At 40.6% G+C, this 21,680-nt stretch overlaps 1 protein-coding gene across 1 annotated transcript; it reads left to right on the top strand.

Moving 5' to 3' along the window:
• Positions 1-1,074: 1,074 nt before the first annotated feature.
• Positions 1,075-21,129, top strand: wapla (WAPL cohesin release factor a). The gene is made up of 20 exons (XM_038737336.1): positions 1,075-1,371; positions 2,032-2,445; positions 2,661-3,366; positions 5,213-5,520; positions 6,054-6,184; positions 7,059-7,154; positions 8,477-8,638; positions 9,293-9,429; positions 10,843-10,954; positions 11,772-12,002; positions 12,881-12,992; positions 13,115-13,212; positions 13,493-13,569; positions 14,043-14,218; positions 15,448-15,563; positions 15,679-15,903; positions 16,636-16,852; positions 17,920-18,008; positions 18,108-18,203; positions 19,149-21,129. Exons 2-20 carry the CDS (start codon positions 2,058-2,060, stop codon positions 19,212-19,214), a joined length of 3,543 nt encoding a protein of 1,180 aa, XP_038593264.1. The 5' UTR covers positions 1,075-1,371; positions 2,032-2,057; the 3' UTR covers positions 19,215-21,129.
• Positions 21,130-21,680: the final 551 nt, after the last annotated feature.

Raw genomic sequence — 21,680 nt, 5'->3', positions numbered from 1 at the left:
CCCCAGACCACTGCTGGTTATCTATATTGTTTCTATTTCCAGCATGCTGCAGGTGTTTCAACATTCAGTCAAGCAAGCATACAACAATCACACAAGGCTGTATAGAATTACATTTCTATGGTAGACTTGATTATGTTTTATTAAGGCTACATGTAGGGATTATATTAAAGTAGCGCAATTCTTTTCCCCCTTTTTTTCCACATTTTATTGTGTCAAGATAATAATACTGTGGAAAACAACCCCTTAATGATACAACTAAAGTGACTTGAGCATGAAATAGCTTCAGTAAATTGAAGTAGTAAAACAAGATCCCCTTGGCAAACCAATTCAATTCCTAAATGCTGCTCATGTACGTTAGGGGTTTAAAGGGTTGGTTCACTCCAAGCACTCTCAAAAAAAGAAACACATTTTCTCACTTATGTCAGTAGTATATTTAGCCATAAGCAGTTTTGATTTTATTTGCCCATTGTTTTGAGATATGAGTATTAACCGCCACTCCAATACAATGGAGGCAATGGAAATTGTTTGTGAAGCACACCACATTAAAATATTATAAACTATATATTATATATTAATACTAATGAACTTCTATTTTCAGAAAAAACGCCCTGTTTTCAGTTGAACATTTCATTGGAAGTATATTTGCTGAACAAATAGTCTAGTCCTATTAAAATTGTTGACAGTTTTGTATTTTGACTTAAACCAGCCTTTCAACACTATAAATACTACAAATCCATCTATAGTTCCCATATTTACATTCAAGCCGTGTAGAGGTTTTAGTTTAAAGAATCATGAAAGGCACTCGTTATAGCCTGAAGGTTATGGTATCCGGAAGCTGCTTAATGTGGGTCATACCTGTTTAAATGCTGAAAGCAGACGACACCATCAGTAACGTTTCTTGTAGGCACGTCTTCAAGTTTAAATCAACTAATGTGGTCCACCAGCGTCCCCTATCGTTTATTATGGTTTCAGTTTTAAACCAATCAGAGTGACGTTTGCTGACATGGTCTCAAAGCACAGGAAAACCTCCCTGCCGTTGATTGGCCGGTTCCCTTCTTGCAGCGCACTACAGGGAACGACGGAGGAGGGAGGGGATATTTTAATGGCCGTCAGTAGCAGTACAGAATGCAAAAAGTCCGGATTATCCTCTGTATTTAGACTGTGCTAGCTACGGGCGCGTTTTGACCGCTTTTTTATAGTAACGAGCATTACTCTGGGGACATATTCGGGTTGGAGATGTGTTTCTAGTGTTGTTTCTACTGCGCTGAACAGACTTTACCCGCTTGATTTGTGCGCGAGTGGGAGATCAGGCCTAGCCGGCTGGCTTAAAAACAAGCGGACATTTAGCTAACTAGTCACAGGAGTTGGAAGGTAACAGTGTGTGTTGCTATTTTTTTGTACTAACAATAATATCTGTATTCAAATGTATATGTTAAACGACTTAATCGTATTTAAGACCCATTCGACACAACATATAACCCGTCAAGGGTGAAAATGTAAACAGGGGACTAACGTTAGCAGTGTTAAAGCTAACGGCTAACTTTATAGTAACTTTGCAAGCAGGAGCAGGCCTAGCTAGGGTTAACAGACGTATACAAGTTAACTGACCTGTCAGTGTGACGTTAGCTAATGTAATTAAGTCAAAGTTTCACTCAAGTTCAACCAAATCGCTCTAGTTTCGTATCGTATTGCTCATATACGATCGGTAATGATATTTGAAAGCTTTGCTGCTTCAGCTAGCGAGCTAGCCATGCTAACTTGGTGTGCTATCAACCAATAGTTGACACATGACTTATGAGCTAACTGCAAGTTAACTAACCCAACCTTGCCAGTGTGATCTTTGAACATAATCTCTTTTACTTGTTCTGAAAGGTGGTAAGTTACAATGCTGCGTCATGAACGTTTTATATAACGTTATTTACCCGTCACACACATCAACGTAACGTTAGTTAAGCTGTGAATTGCCTGACGTTTGTAAAGTTTATTCGAAGCTGGGGGCTGTGTTAATATGTCCTCTGCCTCTGTTCACAGGGAATATGTAACATAAAGCAACCGACATGACATCCAGATTCGGTAAAACGTACAACCGCAAGGGAGGGGAGGCTAATTCTAAATTTGAAGAGGTCTTCTCCAATAAAAAGCCCACTTTGACCACCAAATGGGGGGAGACCACCTACAAGGCTCAGCTGGGGGCCAAAAGGCCCCAGTTAAAACCTGAAGTTTCAGAGCTTCCCAAGAGGCCCAGGCTTGAGGACAGTGACAGTGAAGAAGACCCGTTTGGGTTTGACAGTGATGAGGAATCTAAGAGTGTTACCTCTCACAGTGTGTCCCAGTCAAAAATCAATGAAGGGGACATGATAAAGACAACCGCAGTGCAGGGCGGTGAGACAGCCTTTGTTGTGACTTCTGCACAGAGCTCTACAAGTTCAATAACCAAGTTCACAAGTAAGTAATCAATACAACATATCTGTATGCCCTTAAGTATGCCCCTGACTGTCTTATGTTCAAACAATAAATTTATGATCTATGATTATGATGAGGCTACCTGTCATTTCATTATTTATCTTACCTGTTTATTTAATTTATAGCATCTGCTAGCCATTTTTCTGCAATATCAGTTGTGTTGTGTGACCACCTGTGATTTTCTTCTCCATTCATAGGCAAGCAAACATCTGAAGTGAAGGTTGTTAAAAATAACCAGCCCTGGTTCAAAAGTACATCAGACAGCAACCAAAAACCTGCATGCACTGCCTCGTTGTCAAACACAGTCCCCTCTGATGATCAGAACTTCTCAGTGTCCCAGAGGCCCATCTCCTCTCCCAACATAGACACCTCCCTGTCCACTAATTCACCAGGTGGTAGCAGAGATGTCCAAACTGCTTATTTTTGTGATGTACTGCCATCAGAAGAGATGAAAAGTGCTGAGCTCGAGCCTCCCACAGAACCTCCACCGGCACCAGTGGACAACATTCCCCCGTCCCCATTTACCCTTCGGGCCTCAAACTGCAAGAAATACCAGCGGCCCAACAAGTCTGACAAAACGTCCTCTGAACTTGCTGAAGACAACAGCAACAAGCCCACTGAAACAGCTAGTGCCCAAGGTAAACCCAACAGTGTCCTTTCTGCTAGTGCAAGTAGTTCTGCTGTCAAAGCTAAAACAGCAGCCAAGCCCGCAGGCAGGGGCGGTGGGAGGGTACGGGACTACACCGTTCTGCACCCTTCCTGTCTGTCAGTATGCAACGTCACCATCCAGGACTCGATAGAGCGGAGCATTGATGAACTGGTTACCCCAGCTGCTCCTGCTGACCTTGGAGAAGCAGGCCAGATGAAGAAGAAGTCAGACGCTCCCCCACCCAAACCTACCAGGTAAGTCTTTTGTATTTCTATGTGTCTTAACAGCCTGTGTTGTTATCAAAGATGTCTAAGCCAGAGAATTATAGATATGTGGTATGGTTAAAATAATATCCCAAGTTTTCTTACTGTTTGACAAAATTGATGTTAGTTAAACCAATAAATGTGTGAGTTAGTCAGAATTTTGCATGTGTGAAGTATTCATGTTTCTAGTACTATGCGTAGTAAAATGAACCAACCACAAATAATGAGCATGATTTTTGTGTCGCTTATCCACACACACACTTTACAACAATGTGGCTTTGAACACCCTGTCTTCACTGAATCCACCATGAGTACTGAAGAGTAAAAAATATATGTTCAAACACTGAGGAGCAAAATGCATACTGTTTTAGAGGTATGGGACTTTTAATGTCGAAGTGTTAAAGGGAAAACTGTTAGGCTTATATTATCAGGTATGGCTTTGTTAAAGTAATTGCCATTACAAAATGGAGTCAAAAAAAAAGTAGTATTCAAGTAGTATAATTGCGCGCAGTGGTGCGCAAGGCTTTTCTTTTTAAGGCATGTACTGTGCTTCAAGGTGTTAGAGTTTGAGATCTATACACACATTTCCTGCTTTTTGGCAAGTGGGATTAATTATAGAAATGTTAGTTATGTTAGTATACTGTGTTATCTCTGTCACAAATGTTTTGTTATAAACTGACAGGGTAAAGGGAGTACTACTTTCCCTCCTTTTTTAAAATTGTCTGACAAGTATAGGTTACCAAATGATTTTCATAAACATAGCATGGCGTATACAGATCAATTAGATGGATTTATTAGTGGTTTAGCTTTGGAAATAATGCTCAGATCACATCTGTTATCATAAAATCCTGTGGTTGGTTTGTTTGCTTTCACACCACAATTGAACTGCACCAGAAATCGTTTGAAAGCGTACCTAGACCACCTCTTCAAGGAGGTCTCGGTACACTTGTTGGGTGCGCACCAAATGTGGAACAAAGTGCAATTGCACCATTCACACCTGCCCAAACAAACCACACCAAGGGGCAAAACAAACTCAGAATTGCAGAAGCTAGCTCAAAACCATACTGTATACATCTAGCTGGGTATTCTAATATCATGACCTGACTCAGTGGACTTATTATATATAGAATTATTTACTTAAGTCCGCTATTTGGTGACAAGGCCATTAGTGTGCAGTGTTTCCCACAGAATGTGGCGGCGGCTCACGTGCAGTCAGTATTGACTACCAGCTATATACAGCATGCTAGCGTCAAACCCAGGTGTTTTCTAAAATTAACTTAGCTTTCCTTATCAGCTAAGCGCGTTACATGCTTGCTAATAACTTTTTTTTTTAAAGCTGAGTCTCTGACATTGACAGTGTGCATGAGGGAGAGAGAGACAGGGACGAGCGAGAGGATGTGCTGCGCGAACACGCTACGGCACTATGCAATCAAATACAATTTTTAAATAGGCCTAGGAAAAAAAAAAAAAATAATAAATTGAAAATCAATCTGTGGCAGTCAGCCTTGAGATTGTGGCGGGCCGCCACAAATAAATGAACGTATGGGAAACACTGGTGTGTGTGTAGTATCAGTGGTCCATATTATTGTTTCATGTTTTAGTGGTTTCTAAACTGTAATATTGTGTTGACTTCTCTGTTAACAGTAGTCTGACTTGACCGCTCCTTACTTCTGAATTGTGTCTTATTTTTTCAGCATCAGTTGGTGCTTTTTTTTTCTTTTCTTTTTTTTGCTTTTCCTACTCCATTTTCCTCTTTCCCACACTCTCAGTAAAAAAAAAAATATATACCCACAACAATACAAACAAACAAACTAACCCTCTCACTGTATGCTCACAGGTTCAGACCCACCCAGACAAAGGCCAAGAAGACCAAGGCTGAGACCAAGCTAGAGTTTTTCGGCTTTGAGGACAAGGAGGACTCGGTGAGCGAGGAGGGTCCAGAAAGTGGCATGGCAGGCAAGAGTAGCTACAAGATCAAGTACTTCGGCTTCGACGACCTGAGCGAGAGTGACAGCGATGATGAGAGCTCTCGGGCCAAAGAGAAGAAGGCCAAGAAGGCGGCCGCAGCCTTAGCTTCTCTGAGCTCCAGTGTGGACAGCCCGCATACCAGTGACTCTCAGGACAGCCAGGCCAGTAGCAATACAGGTGAGCTGATCCTTAACTTCCAGAGACATGGTCATCTCAGTACTCTCAATTTAAGGAAATAGTTCATCTCTGTGCAATTGTGGTTATATGGTGATCGCAATTTGGATCTTGACTTAAGTTTACTCCAGAAGCTACTTTTTATTTTTACTTTTTATCTACACCAACAAAGCCACATTCACCCCCCACCCCTCCTTCTTTCTTAATTGCTCAAAATCACACAGAAGGAAAAAAATGACTCAAACCAGGTTATGTGTAAAGTCATTTTTATTTTCTCATTGCTTGTAATACTTCTCCCCATATAATTTGAGTGTTCTTTTCAAGGGCTATTGTCTTTTCCATTTTCTTTTTTTCCAGTGTAGGAGGGTATGTGGATTTTTATTAGGTTTAATCCAGAATCGTCTAAAACATGCACTTTTTTTTTCAAAACTTGGGAGAGGTTGCATTGACTACTGTACAATGAATGCATTAAAGCTAAATCTTATCATTCACATATTGATCATTTTTTGGCATCAACAATCTGGTTTCTTCAACAGATGCTTTTGACTTCTCTGACGAAGCCAATCCTGGCGGCACTGAGGGGCAGAAGGGACGCTCAGGGAAGCCAAGTGACAAATCCAAGGACATTGGCGGCGGACTCAAAAAGATCTTCAGTGGACCCAAAAAGGTTTGTGTGTGTGTATTCTCATCTAACCTGTCTTCGTGACCTTCTTCCCGACCAGGGTTTACCTCGGGTCTGACACTGCTTGGCTTTGTTTAATTACATTTACATAACAGAGTACCCAGCGTATCTAAAAATAGACTGGGGAGAAGAGGAGAGCATCACAGAAAAATTGGGCAAGGAGGCGTGAAAGAAGCTAAACTGAAACCTACATTTATTAGATTGTCATTTATTGTGACGTAATTGTGCTGCAATTGCGCTCTTGAGGTTCGGAATGGAGGCGCCTGGAGATTAACTTATGACAGCAGTCTCATGTGAATGGGTTAAATGTCCAGTGGCTTGCACCATACGTGGTCTTCAAGTATGATTTGTGGTATTGTCTGTAATGCCCACATTTGCTCTGTTTATCTAGATCATCTTTTGCATTGGCTTTGGGTTATTTTTGCTCTGTCTTCCTAATTCTGTGTGTTTATTGTTTCTACATCATCGACAAAACTCTGTATATTGTCTCTGCAATATGTAATTGAGTCACACAATGTGTCATTTTCAGGAAATGTTTTGTGCTGCTTGGGGACTGTTGTGCTCCACACTGAGGCTGCTGTTGTCTCAGTCTATCACTGTGATTGCAGTATGTAATACATATGCGTTCAGTCATGCTAATTCACAACAGTAACTAATAAGCTACAAGGGTTTATGTAGATTAACATGAAAGTGTTTCTATGTAGTCTTTGTTCATGTAGGAAGTGCTTTGGGTTTGTGAAGATTTTTGCAGTGAATCCATCAGTAAATGAATTAATGAATGCACTTGAAACACTGCATGTGTTATGCTGTGTCTCTGTTTAGCTAACTAACCAATTTTTAAATTCTTACTGGGTTGCAGTCCCCTGCTAAAGCTGTGTACAACGCTCGCCACTGGAACCAACCTGAGCCTGAAGAGATCCCTGTGCCTACACTTTCTCGAACCCAAACTGCCCCGGTAAAATACTGCTATCTTAGACGTTATTGTTGTTGTGTTTGGCTCTATTGTGTTTAGGGCTGGGCAATCTTCTCTATTTTCATATTGTCTAATCATGGCTACTTATGATCGCTGATTGGTGATCTGATTACCAGGGGGGCAGTGTTGCGTTGCAGCAGCCGGTGAAATGTCAGCATGGTAGAAAAAGGCTTATTAGCTTTAAGAGAAACCACCGGAAACATCTGTAAATGCACAGTACAGTGTTTCCCACAGAATTACCGTGTAACTCTTGGCACCGCGCACGGGTGGGTGGGTGCAGTTGAATTTGAACAGTTGAACAGCAGCTATGTACAATGTGCTAACCTCGACAACCCAGCTGTATTCTAACATAGCTATACTTACTAGCTAGGCTCCTTACATGCTTCCTTATAACTTATTTGAAGGTGGGTCCACGACATTGACAGCTTATAGACAGACTAACTTCTTAGAGGTTACTTGGATGTATTATTTTTTCTATAAACACACGGCTCCGTTTGTGTATGTGTGAGAGAGGGAGCGAGCAAGCGCTGATATTGAAGCGTGTCGTTTCGACACAAATAATCAGTGAGTGGGAAACACTGCAGTGTGGTGCAGATTCTAAAAACTTTTATGTCATCTTAGTTCTGATAGTGAGTTAGTTAAAATCACCTTAATATCAACGCATGAAAAATCAATCACAGATCATCCCTTCAATCGTCGATAGCCAATCCAATCACCAATCGTAACAAGCCTAATTGTATTGGGTTTGTTTGTTTGTTTTTAAGAACAGTTAGGGGAACTATCGGGTGAAAATGATGAATTTGACGTTTAATGTTCTCATTTGAAATGGATGCATTAATTTTGCTTGCAAAGCAGGCAAACAATTACAGGGTATTATGTCAAGCAAATGCTAATAACTAATACTGTTTGTTTACAGAATTCCCCATTCCCTACTGTCCACAATCCAGGATATTGTTTATTGGTCTCTTAGTAGTCAGCCGTTTTGTTTAATTGCTCTAATTAGTCTCTTTCCGATCACATGGAGTTATTTTCCCAAACAAGTGAACCTGGGTTTACTTACATATTCTGTGTTGAATTCCCACCATGGAAATAATTGCTTGTTCAGAGACAAACTAATCAGAGTCTGGGATTTAAAAGTTGTGTTTTAACTTTGCACCACCTAATATGACATCTGTTAACAACACTTATTAAAGACTTGTGTGCTTAACAGACTATTCAGCTGTGGTAAATCTTGCGGACATGTCATTAAACAGATTTTGTTGCATTGGTATGAGCCCCATTTCTCCGCCTCTTTTCTTCCTCAGGCCATTTTATCGAGCAGCAGCAAGGACAGCAACTCCCATAAAGATGATGGCTTGTTCAAAGCCCCTCCACCTCCGCCCAAAGTCATTAAGACAGAGACCCTCCCCACACGACTTAACCAAGATATTGTCACAGCACTTAAATGCAGGAAGGAGCACAAGGAGGTGAGTCTGGAGCACACGGATGTTTTTAGACATTTCCTGAGGTGCAGGGGGGGCAGTTTGTACTACATTTGTTTGCATGCTGCTATGAATAAATCTCTTTTTCATACCCAGCCAAGCTGCCTATACCAATTTTTATGCATGTTATAAAGTAAAGGGATAGCAATCATTTAATGCATTTCAAGCTTGCTATTGTTTATTTGAACCCCAGTGTGGGTTTGAGGTAACAGTGAGGACTGTTGCTGTTAATTTAAACTCCCCTGCAGCTTGTGTCATTTACAGATGGGCCTTCTGGCCCCAGATCAGCTGGTTATCCACAGATCCCCCGAGGTTGAATGGCTTCCGCTAAGCTATCCCTACACACTGGTGTTCTCTTAAACTCAGGTCCTCCCTCCTGTGTCATGAGTGCACACACAGCATGACTGTTGATGCTGGTAAACATACAGTGTCGACTGCTGATCGGGCCCTAACTCCACATGCTGAGCTTTTATTGATGAGGGGCATTAGCACAGTCAGTTATTGCTGGTAATGGAACCAATAGAGAGGAATTTAACAACGAGAGTAGCTCGCTCACTGTGTTTGTGGGAGTTGATTGTGTGTCCGGACAGATGCGGTGTTTCCAATTAGCTGTAATTAACCCCATTCCCCTTCCAACAGCTGTACACGGTGGTGCAGCATGTGAAGCATTTCAATGACGTGGTGGAGTTTGGAGAGAATCAAGAGTTCACTGATGATTTTGAGTACCTGGAGACAGGACTGAAGAGCAGTCAGCCACTCAACACAAGATGCCTTAGGTAAGTGGAATAAAACACTTTGTGCTGCCTGTTTTTGTGGCGTTCTACAGAAGAGCCCTTAGATGCTCTAAGTCTACTCTGAAATGTTGATGGTACTGGTGTTTATTATTTCAAGTACCTCACTAAATTGATTGAATGGTACAAGCACCTGTCACCAACCATTTGTTCATGTCTTCTAGTATTGGCCTATTTATAAAGCAATTAGAGGAACAGCTGCTTTAGTTGATCCAGGCTTTGAAATATGTGCAACAATCCTTAATTAAACAAAACAATGACAATTATTATTCTAACAGAGAGCAGCAGGAGGTAGAGACAACAATTGAATATATTTTCCATAGACAATAAGCAGTTTTTTTACTCCAAAATATCTTGTTGAGATAGAATATACTAACTGATTGCATTGCACGTCTGGATGAAGAATCATTCACTTCTGTTCTTGTGGTTTTCATTTAAACTCTTGGGTTTTTGCCTTTACAGAGAGACAGTAAATATACCCATATTTTGTCTTTGTCTCTGGCTCCGTCTTTTTCTCTTTGTCTTGTATTTCCACCGCGTGTTGAGGTAATATGCCGAGATAGAGCACGTTTTCTGTGGTCTGATAAAGCAGATATCTGTTCTGTTGTGAAAATGGAATCCACTCCGGAGAGACAACCTTGATTTCAGAAAAAGCTGCAGGGAGTCCAGCCTCCTTCTTCTTTTTTTTTTAAAAGATTTTTATTTTTTTTTAAAGAGATTTTTCTGTCTTTACACATGTGGCGAAAAGAGAAATCCAAAACAGAACCTGTTGCAGGTGGAAGTGGTGATAGTGGTTTCTTTCCTATTCATCTTAGTTTTTAGCACACAACTGGTAAATATTTGACCCAGCATTTCTGTAATTAGAAATCTTCAGTTGTCCAGAAAAGTTGTCTGTGTGGTTCTCTGCTTGCTTTCACTCAAAAGTAATTTTGTCATTTAACCTGCCTTCATGACCTTTCTCCAGACCAGGGTTTACCTCGGGTCGGACACTGCTCGGCTAGTAACGGGCATTTCTTTTAATGGTATTGACGTTTAATGACTTTTACTTGACAGAGTACCATGCGTATCTAAAAATAGACTTGAGATAATGGGAGAGAGGAGCGCATCACAGAAAAATTGAGCAATGAGGCGTGAAAAAATCTAAACTGAAACCTACATTTATGAGGTCATCATTTAATGCAGTGTGATTTTGTGATTCAGTGTAAACAGTATTGTGTGCTAGAACTACAGTTGCAGACCTGAGGCTGTGATGGTGCCCAGAAATGAACCTGTGAGAGCAATCTCACTGATTGGGTTAAATGTTCAGTAGCATATACCTTACTTGGTCTTCAGGTATGAAGGGGGGTTGAATATTAATCCTTCTCTCCCTCTCTTTTTCTTCCTCTCTCATTGCTCCAGTATAATCAGCCTGGCCACTCGGTGTGCCATGCCCAGTTTCAGGATGCACCTGCGGGCCAGAGGGAAAGTGGCGCAGGTCTTCAAAATGCTCAGTGATGCTCCACAACACCCAGTCAGTAAATCCCCTCTTTCCTGTTACCTGCTTCTTCAACTTCACCTTTTTTGTCTACCTCACAAAATTTTAAGGAAAATATGGACACGATGACATTTGCCACTTTTAAGCAATTACTGCTACTGCTGTTGTTGTTGTTGTTGTTTACTTCTGAGATAGAAATGTATTTTCATAAGGTTCTGTTCCAAAGTTTTGAATCAGGGTGTGTTATGGTGCTTAGTCCTAGCTGGTGTGCTTAGCTAGTGAATAACTCAAAAGTGCATGGAGAACCCACACTGACTCTAATAAGGGAATCCCTTGATTGGACAAGAAACGGCCATACTTATCTAATTCCATAATTACAGCTAGTTATTTCAGAAGCTAATGACCGATAGTGTTGTTAATCTTTTTCTTTTTTTTTAATGTAGTGTGTTCTGTAAGTTTTACAATTTTATAAATGCAGAAGTTGTTGCTTCAAATATACACTTAAATGTATTGTTCACATTATATACGATGGCCTTATATTGGGGGTTTTAGATTGGAGTAGCCAGCAATGACAGGGTAACCCGCATGCTACAGAGCAGCTTTATAAAAGCTGGAATTGAATCTGAAGAGGCTAATGTTTGTTTTAATATCTTGATTGATTTGTAATTGCTAATGAAGAATTTTTTAATTTCAACAAGCCTGCAGTCATTTTAAAAGTCATCATTTCTTTTAATAATTGCCTTCAGGTCAAAGCCTTGAGGTGTTGAGTGCAGACTTCTAACCGTTGACCACCTTGTCTCACCTCTGCTTGTTCTGTACCACTTAAAAAAGCCGTTCTGTCTTGTTCTGTCAGAACCTTGGTCTGTGCACGGCCTCCCTGATGTACATTCTGAGTCGGGATCGTCTTAACATGGATCTGGACCGGGCCTGCCTCGAGCTCATGATCAAGCTGCTGGAGCTGGACCAGGACTACTCGGCCCACCAGGATCAGCTCACCGCAAAGGAGGTGGAAAAGGTTAAGGAGAAGATCAGGAAGCTGTGTGAGACCGTGCACAACAAGCACCTCGACTTGGAGAACATCACGGTGGGTTGTCTTTAAATAATGAAATGAACATTACAAAGCTTCACCTCTAGATGTACCTTTGTTCAAACATGACCACCGTCTCCAGTTGTTTCTTTAACAAGGAAAACTTCATAAAAACTTAAGGAGCTTCATTGGAAATGTTAGTACAAATCTAATCTGTCAATTTAGTTTTAGTGCACCTAACTTGTTCCTAAGCTGTGTTAAAGAATTTACAAACACATGTTTGTGGTTTTATTGTCATCTTTTTAATAGGGCTGGGCATGTTAACGCGTTATTATTGCGTTAAGGCATTAATTAATGCCGACAATTATTTAATTGCACGTTAACGCAGTTTTTTTTAAAATTATTATTTAGAAAGTCCGTTGCTCACTGGCTCTGAATACACATACAGTCACCGAAACAAACCTCTGCACCCTGTGTGTTCAATGCTGCATTTCAAGTTTTTAACAGAGTGAAGCAACCACATGCACATAAGACGAACGCTACACACCTTATTTGTTTAAAGTGTTTGCAAACCACATGTTATTACACTTTTCTTTTAAGTTGCACTCTACACTACTTTAGAATTCATTATTCAATTTTGCGCGCAACAATGCCATTAATCGCAAGAAAATCATTTTGATTAATCGCATTTTAAAAATTTAATCGTTGCCCAGCACTACTTTTTAAGAATAGTTGCATGTAGACACACTTATTCATCACAGTCACAATGATATTTAATAATTATCAAATGTGCTCATGTCCTTATTTTACTGTCAGATTTTAAGTTTCCCAGTGGGGGGAAAAGGTGTCATGGGAAATTAAAAAGCGTATGCAAATCTTTTTAAGGATTCTGTAAGGATACCACATTTTGCATGTTTTGTTTTTTTCTGTGGTAGACGGGCCATCTTGCTATGGAGACGTTGCTCTCTCTAACCTCCAAGAGAGCCGGGGATTGGTTTAAAGAAGAACTGAGGCTGCTGGGAGGTTTGGACCATATTGTAGACAAAGGTAGGCGTGTGGGATTCATAAGTCAGTCTGCTTGCCAAAGTCAAGTGGCGCAGCAGTTGACTTTTATGTGGCTGTCAGGATATGTAATGATCACGATCCTTGTGTGTGTTGTGTTGCCACAGTTAAAGAGTGTGTGGAGAACCTCAGCCAAGAGGACGACAAGGAGAACCTCGTTGCGTCTTTATGGGGGGCTGAGAGGTGTCTGAGAGTGCTTGAAAGTGTAAGTACTGCCCAGTCAAATTGGGTTCTCTCTCTTACCAAAGGCATACAAGAGTGACACTCAAGAACAAGAGTTGTCCAGTACTTAGAGCTGTGAATTGGATGAACCCTGATGAAAGACTTTGTTTAAGACACAGAATGTCTTTCTCACTATCACCTAAAATGTCAGTGATCAAAAGTTTGAACCAAACATGTCTCTCCCCTCATTTTCTGTGACTTGACTCCTTTCAGAGTACTTTCCCCTCTATTGATTTTAGTTCTCTTTCATCCTCTGCTAACAGGTGACAGTTCAGAACCCAGAAAACCAGGGTTACTTGATTGCCTACAAAGACTCGCAACTCATTGTCTCCTCTGCAAGGTGAGCACTACAAACAGCTCGGGGCTATTATTGACTGGACACGGGCACATACTGAGGCACTGACTATTATAGCAGCAGTTCACTCACTTTACTTTTTGTAACACTATAGTACCCATCATATTAAAGAGTGTCCTCAGGGGTATTATGGGTCTTGTCTGTTGATGAAAACATCTGCACCTTATTTAAGCGAGGGAGTAATTAGTAAAGCATAAAGCTAGGGTAGGCAATTTATTTCAGAAGCATGTGTGGGACTTGTAATCTAATTAAGCTTGGATTGATATCTCTCTATGGCGGAGGCACAGTAGCAGTCTGTGTCATGTCATAGAAGGTTATTTTGTGTTTTTTAATCTGCTCCTCATCTCCGTTTACGTCATCTCTTTCTCCTCCTTGTGCTTGTTTTCTTGAAAATGTGTGTCATTCCTGCCATTTCGCTTTGCTCTTGACTTTGGATGTGTTTTTCTTCTTTTCACCAGAGCTCTCCGGTACTGTGAGGATATGATCCAGCGGTACAGCAGGGCGTTAAACAACAGCTCCCTGTCATTGTCGGGTGCAGCGCTGCCCCACTGCAGCTTTAGTAATGTGGGCAAGGCGGTGGAGGACTGCATGAGGGCTGTCATAGGGGTGCTGCTCAACCTTACCCATGACAATGGTATCCTCAATCACAACTTTTATATTTTTTTGCATTTCCTATTTTTTTTTTTTTTTTGACTTCGTTCTGGTTTTATTGCTTTTATCTGGCACTTGTGGATATCAGGGGCTTAGCAAAGGGTCAGTATCATGGATAATTCTGATGTACTTTACATTCAAAGCTTCTATTGAGGTTTTTGAATGAAGCTTTGAATGTCTGGCTTGATATTTTAAGACGCCATGGCGCTTTAAATGATAAAAAAAATAAAATAATAATTTACCGAATAAATATGCAAAAAAAAAAGCTGTGCTGGAAATCGAATGTCATTGTTACAAATTAATCTTTTAACTTTTTGGTACAGCCCTAAAAGCACATTGTTCATTGCATTAAACATCAGTGTGATTATTTCCATATGTGATATTGGACTTTTTACGACCGTGTGATCTATAGTATGAGTACTGGAACATATTCATATTAATCTGGTCATTCAGGCTCAGCTGGTATACCTATAGATTTCACATTGAGATTAGGGTTGTTCCGATTAGTGATTGGATGGCTTATCGACGACTGAAGGGATGATCAGCTATTGGTTTTTCATGCGCCAATATTAAGGCGATTTCCTCTAACTCACTATCAGAACTAAGATGACATAAAAACAGTCTCTAGAATCTGCACCACACTTCAGTGTTTCCCATTCATTGATTTTTGTGGGGACACAACACGCCACAATATCAACGCTGAGCGCCACATACTACTGCGCTCTCTCTCAAACACATTGAAACCGAGTCGTGTGTTTATAGAAAAACTAATGCATTGAAGTTAACTCTGAGAAGTTAGTCTATCTATTTTCTTAAGACAGAGCTATCCGTGTCAGATACGGATATGTTAACGTTAGAATATAGCTGTATTGTTGAGGTTGACACGCTGTACATAGCTGCCATCGATTGCACCTTCCTTCTCCCCACAGTAATTATGTGGGAAATGCTGCACTGTGTATTTACAGATGTTTCTGTTGGTTTCTCTTAAAGCTAACAAGCCTGTTTCTTCCATGCTGGCATTTCACTGACTTGCTGCAACGTAACACCGACCCCTGGCGATCAGATCGCCAATCGGTGATCTAAAGGAGCCATGATTAGACGATATGAAAATAGAATCGATCACCCAACCTTAATTGAGATGTAATTTTCAGGTGCTTAGCAGGGAATTGCGTTAACTAGTATGAGCGTTAATGATGTTGTTAATATCTGCAGAGTGGGGAAGCACCAAGACCGGTGAGCAGGAGCAGCTAACAGTAACTGCTCTGAATTGCGTACTTCGAGTTCCGCGCTACATCCCCCAGGAGCAGCGCTTTGATGTGCGAGTACTGGTAAGGCGCTGTTGAATAAAACAACACGTGTTAAAAATATTATATTTACCAACTTGTGTTTTGCTCTGTCTGTGCCCATTCATACATTATTTGTATATTGTGTTGTGTATAACAGGGTCTGGGTCTGCTAATTAACCTTGTGGAGTACAGCTCCAGAAACCGCCACTGTCTGGTGGACATGGACTACAGTGTTGATGACACCTGTCTGGAAGAGAGCCTGATGCAGCCTGCTGACCCAACACAGTCTGACACAGCGGCGGCACCGCCAAGCACAGCTGAGACTCAGGGAGACGGGGCTGACAAGCCCAAGCCATCCGGTGCTTTGGCTGCCCTGGTGAAAGTAGGAATTGTGCCAGGACTCATTAATAAATATTTTTGCTGTCATTGTGGGGTTTTTTTTGTCTTTGCTAAAGGGGAGTTTTATGTATGTATTCTTTTGAAGTAAGGCTGCGAGCAGAAACACTGATGAGCAGTCGTAAAGAGAAATATATATTTTTACTATTCAAAGAACACTTAAACCAGTGTTTCATCTGTTTTCTTGGGAGGATCATTTAACATCACACTGATACACTAATGCATACAGATGATGCTATATTACTCTATCATCAATTCCCCTCTGTGCTACATACTTAACCACACAGACATAAGCTGTACCCTTCAGTGCATTTTTAGTCAGTGCAGAAGTCTGAAGATCCACACATTTGACAGTGTGAACACTGTAATAAACAAGTGTTAAGTTCATGCACACCTTTTTGTGGATTTTAACATTTTGTTTTATTACTGATATTACTTGAACCACTCTTTTGCCTAACTAACTCATTAACACAAGGTCTTTTGAAAGCCTGATTGGAACCTTTGAGAATAAATTAGTAATAAACTGCAAAAATTGCCTTTCACTTTCAAGACTTAAAGACTTGTTTCAGCATTTTTGGCATACCCAGTTGTATTCTGACCTCGCCATGAAGAAATACCTTGGTTATCACGCTTAACTGGTATTCCTTAATTCCCTTTGAATTATTAAAAACCCTCTGTGCTCGTGTTCACAGCTGTTTGTTTCTCTCTAAACCCCTAGCTCTTCCTGGAGAGGGAGCGCGCGGCCATCCTGGCTGAGGCTAAGACTGACGACCTCATCAGTGAGGCGCCCAAGCCAGCGCTGGACCAAAGTGGAGAGTGGCAGGAGACGTCGGGAGAGATCCAGTGGGTGGCAGCCGAGACCAATGACAGCCAGACTGAGAATAAAGAGAGTGAGAAGAAAGAGGAGGAGGATGAGGAGTTGGACCTAAATAAAGGTAGACGTTTGTGTGTGTGTTTGAAGTTGCTTTTGTGTGCATGTAAGAGGGGCGGTTTTCAGCTTTGGCTAAAATCTTAATCTAGATATAAATGTGGTTTATGTTATAGTAGTTATTACTGCATGACAACATCTTCATTACCCTTTTTTGCTTTTCAACTTATTGAAGTTGGAACAAGAAAAACGTGGACAAATGGAGGCAGCAGGGTGGGTTTCTTTATTTTTTGGCTCCACAAAAGTGCTTTATATACCACTGGATTACAAAGCCTTTAAACAGAAAATATCCACTAGAGCTGAAGCAATTAATCCATTAGTGATGGACAGAAAATAAATCTGCAACTATTTTGCTAGTGAATTGTCATTTTCACCCAAAATGTACCCAACATTACCTAGTTCCAGTGTTTCAACTGACATTCTTTTACCGTTGTCTGATATTTTAAGGTTCAAATGAGAATTTAGAAAGTAATGCAAATGAACCTTAAATAATTGTTATTTGCCCTTCCTAATACCCACATGATTTCTCTAGTCTTTACCAGAATACTGCAACTGAATTCTATGTTTTGTAGGAAATTGACATTGCGACCACTGAGCATGCACCATTTGTGTGTCTGATTCAGCTTATTGTCTGCAACTTAAATGTTTGTCCTGTCGCCCAAGCTTAGTATCAGTCAAAAAAGGATGAATTCACAATATAAAACAGCTTCTGTACTGCGTAACTACGTCATTCAGATGGTTGAATCGCAAGTTCACAAATGCAAACCTCTGTTCTTTACTTTTTTTTTTTGCTGTTCCTTTGAATGTAGCCACCAATAGGCACAGTAAAACAATTAGGACTTATTAGCTTATCATCATTAGCGACTTTTACTAAATGTTTTAGCCACAGTGCAGTCTGTTGGGTAACTGAGCATCAAATTACAGCTTCATACAAAGTCCTTCTCACAGGCATGTTTCCAGCCAACATTTGTTTCTATTCAGCGGTTCCTACAATAAGAGTTTGAAACCCTGTCCTACAAACGACGCAGTGTATGTATTTTGAATCTTTTCCTTTCTCCCTTGTGTTTGCTGCAGCTCTGCAGCATGCAGGCAAGCATATGGAGGACAGTATTGTTGCCTCCTACACTGCTCTGCTGCTGGGCTGCCTCTGCCAGGGCAGCCAGGTGAGAATATCAGACACACATGCACAATATGACTGGAGATTCTTTTTCCTACTCAAAGATATTCCTGTCGTTGCTCACCCACCTTTCTGTCCCTCTCAGATAAATGTGACTACTGTGAGAGAGCATCTACCTAAAGGGGATTTCTCCATCATGACAGAAATGCTGAAGAAGTTCTTGAGTTTCATGAACCTCACTGTGAGTATGACTGTCAGGAGATAGACCTTCTGTCGTCGGCATTGCATAATGATACTGTCACCACTATGAGAAAAGAAATGACACACACATATTAGAATTAAACTGTAGGGTTATGCTATAGTTTTATAAAAACCCAAAAATGTTGACGTGATGCTTCCCTACTGGCAAATTGCTTTGAAGATAGAAAAAGCCCTTTAATTGGACCTATTGAGCAAAAGCACATTGTGTGCAGTGTTGTGGCCTGGATCAAATAAGCATTTTTGCTGACCAGTGATTCTGTAAAACACCAGATTTCCCTTTAGTTTCAAATATAATTGCAGTTTTTGCACTCGTTTTCTGCATCTTCATTCAGCTCCTTTCTGAGAAAATCAAATTTGGTTTCAAATGGAAGCTTTTATTTCTGTTTGTTTCATTAATGCAGAGAGGAATGCATCATGTGTGAAATGGCTGAAAAGACCAACATATGAAAAGGCTCTCTGATTGTTGCTCATTTAAAATATCTCTCAGTAGCTTCTTAGCTGGTCTAAATTCACTTGCACAGCCTCCAGTAGCATTTAGCCTTTATAAAATACTGTGGCAGTAATGTGTCATTATAATACAAAATGCAGTCAATACATTTTTATTAATTCAATATGATTCTTCAAGCAGTATAATTCAAGTAGTGATATGAATGGTAATTTAAAAATAACTCGGGCATTAATATTAAACTGAACAGTTTCACAGTCACAGATGTGCATTTTGCGGCAGCTTTAACTGTGACTCATCCCGTCAGAACTGAGTACCGGAACCATCTGTTTCATAAATATCGCCTTTTCAAATTAACAGACGCTCAAACGTCCTCAAGAATCCTCACTGTCTGTTCCTCAAGACCTCACAAGTACAGTAGTATGTGTTAGCACCTTCACACTCATGTTTTTGTTTTTATTATTCTGTCTCCACACACAGTGTGCAATGGGCACCACAGGACAGAAGTCCATCTCGCGGGTCATCGACTACCTGGAGCACTGTTAACAGACGGCCAGACAGCGAACTCACACTCTGCTCATTAAAGGGAACCCAGGCTATTCTGGGCCGCCCCACCACCACCACCTGACAGGAGCCACAAGTGGTGATTGGAGACTAGGCAGCATTCCCTTGACTTCACCAGATCACCCAATGCTGTGATCTCTCTGAATTTTCTCCAATAAAGGCGTACGCTGATGTAAAGTTACACTCCCTCTCTGGAGCACAGCCTGAACCAAAGCCCTGCTTAGCCGACAGACGAGCATATTCCTTCAGTTCCACTCAACTAACGCTTCATTCAGAGTCAGATCGAGAATCATCCTCCGGTAACGGGGAATCAGGCAGAGGCTAGGCTAAAGTTTCAAAAAAAAAAATCTGGAATGTCAAAGCACAGACCTCTTCTTCTTGAAACGTCCCATAAGGTCTGGCGGCAACAGGCCGGTGGAGTCTCCTGTCTGGTCTCAAGCCCTGGCCGCTTAGCTGGAGCGTGAACCACAAATTTTATCAAGTGGTCATTAACATTTTAACCTCTACTCAGCCCCATCAAAGCCAAGGGTGAAATCATTGATTAGCATGAGAAACAGTACTTTTCATGGATGTTAGGATGACATCTGTGTGTAAACTTGTGTGGAATGCATACACCCTTTTACATGTACATGTTTGCAGTTGGCTTGACGGGGTGGGTGTGTGTTGGGGGGGAGAGTATTTTTAAGCTTTTATTTTTATGTTCTCATCGTACCCGTTCATTTTATAAACTGCGTGTAGGCATCCTCTCACATGTTTTTAGATGTTTGGTGTTTATTTTTCCTTGAGGGCATTTTTCTTCACCCAAATAATGAATCACTTTTAAAGAAATCAGGACTGCGTGATGACTTTGACAGGATGTCTCTTATTTGACTGATAATGGCATTTGGAAATTAGATGCCATTATGAATTTTGGGTTTTCCTCTTACTCATTATCAATTTTAGTTTGTTTAGATTATTTAAAGTTCAATTAATTAATAAGTGTGTAATTACAGTATGCATTTAAACTCACATGTATGTATGTAAGATGTGATGAAATGCTAAAAAAAAAAAAGATGGTTGTGCTCTCTTTTTAATTTGCAATGAACTGCATTTTTTTTTTTTAAATGTATTTAATTTAATGCTTTCTCCTTTGTTTGTAAATGCCAAGCCTTTACCTAGTGAGATTCCATTGTGTCTAAAGTTGTTTCATTAGAAAATATCCCATGTTACACAGCTCAGTGGCTGGACATTTAGCACATGTACATGACTTATTTGATGGCAAATTTCATCACAACTTGCTGCATTTAATAAAATAGAAGTCATTTTTATGCTCATGTTAATTGGCGATAGGGATTCCCTGACATCTGCATGTTTCTCTATGTCCAGCCACATGTAGCTTCATGTTTTTACTCATTGTATCATGCTGTCTCTGCATTGGACAACATGCATTAATCTCCCACTTATTTATTCTTTTGTGGAGTCATTCTACCTGTAATGGTGCACATGAACCTTTCTAAACTCCTCCGCCTTGTACTGCTCACATGTATGATCACTGATTTGAATAACAGCCATACCTGTACACGCAGATTAGTTTGATCTGGTTTGTAGGGCTGCAGTGAACACGACTGCAACTGTGTTTACTGTTAATTACTTTGCAAAATTCTGGTCTGAATGGAATTTTAGAATGTAAATACTCCTGTACATAGCGGTCAATGGACATTTAAAAATGCTTAGACTACTTTTTTTCCCCTGAAGCTGATATTTTTATTTTATACAATATTTCTGAGTTGTTATTTGGAAAAACAAAATTCGCAGGAAGAGGATAAAAACATTGTTTGTACCCGTTTCAAGGACATTGTCTTTGGTTACATGTAAATAGTTGTATCTCAAAAAGAAAAAAGTTGCTACTTTCAGTACACTCCCCATGTGTTTTCTTCCTTGAATTGTTTGAACAACAGGAGTGCTTTTGTTCATTTCCAGAGTTGTAAATTGAACTTTTTTTTTTTTTTTAGGCATTCGGAGCTACGGGAGGTAAACACTTTACCGAACACAAGTGATGTTTAGTTTCCTTTTGGTATTCGTGTGTGTAGTAGCCGCTGAATGCTCAACTTTGTATTCTAGCTTGTCTCTTTGCCCGTTACTGTGTGTGTGTGTGTGTGTGTGTGTGTGCGTGTCCGTGTCCGTGTCCGTGTCAGACCCCCTGTTTCTTTCATCCCTGACAAACTGGCTGGCATGGAGTGAGAGTCCAAAGCGTGGTCGGTATACTTAACAGCACTCTGCGATGACAGTTTGTGGACATAGTCCCTCAGCTTGACTGACTGCTGCATAATGGAAACAAAAGATTCATGTTGCAGTTGCTAGCCGAAAGTCAAACTTACAAATAGCTCGGGGAGCCTAGGGAATGTAGTGAAATACTATCTGGCAACACAGATTCTATGCAGGCGACAGCTGTGTCAACCATGATACAAC

The sequence above is a fragment of the Micropterus salmoides genome, unplaced genomic scaffold (genome assembly GCF_014851395.1).
Source record: "Micropterus salmoides isolate LMB-PRFRI ecotype aquatic unplaced genomic scaffold, ASM1485139v1 Ms_hic_scaffold_22, whole genome shotgun sequence".
In the NCBI taxonomy this organism is placed as follows: domain Eukaryota; kingdom Metazoa; phylum Chordata; class Actinopteri; order Centrarchiformes; family Centrarchidae; genus Micropterus; species Micropterus salmoides.
The sequence above is the reverse complement of the archived record's forward strand: the minus strand, read 5'-3'. Positions and strand labels throughout refer to the sequence as shown.

Excerpts from the sequence above, each read along its gene's own strand:
- wapla (XM_038737336.1), top strand. The coding sequence starts at position 2,058 with ATGACATCCAGATTCGGTAAAACGTACAACCGCAAGGGAGGGGAGGCT. Across the intron at positions 8,639-9,292 it reads GCAGGAAGGAGCACAAGGAG|CTGTACACGGTGGTGCAGCA; the intron begins GTGAGTCTGGAG and ends CCCTTCCAACAG. Across the intron at positions 15,904-16,635 it reads CTTTGGCTGCCCTGGTGAAA|CTCTTCCTGGAGAGGGAGCG; the intron begins GTAGGAATTGTG and ends CTAAACCCCTAG.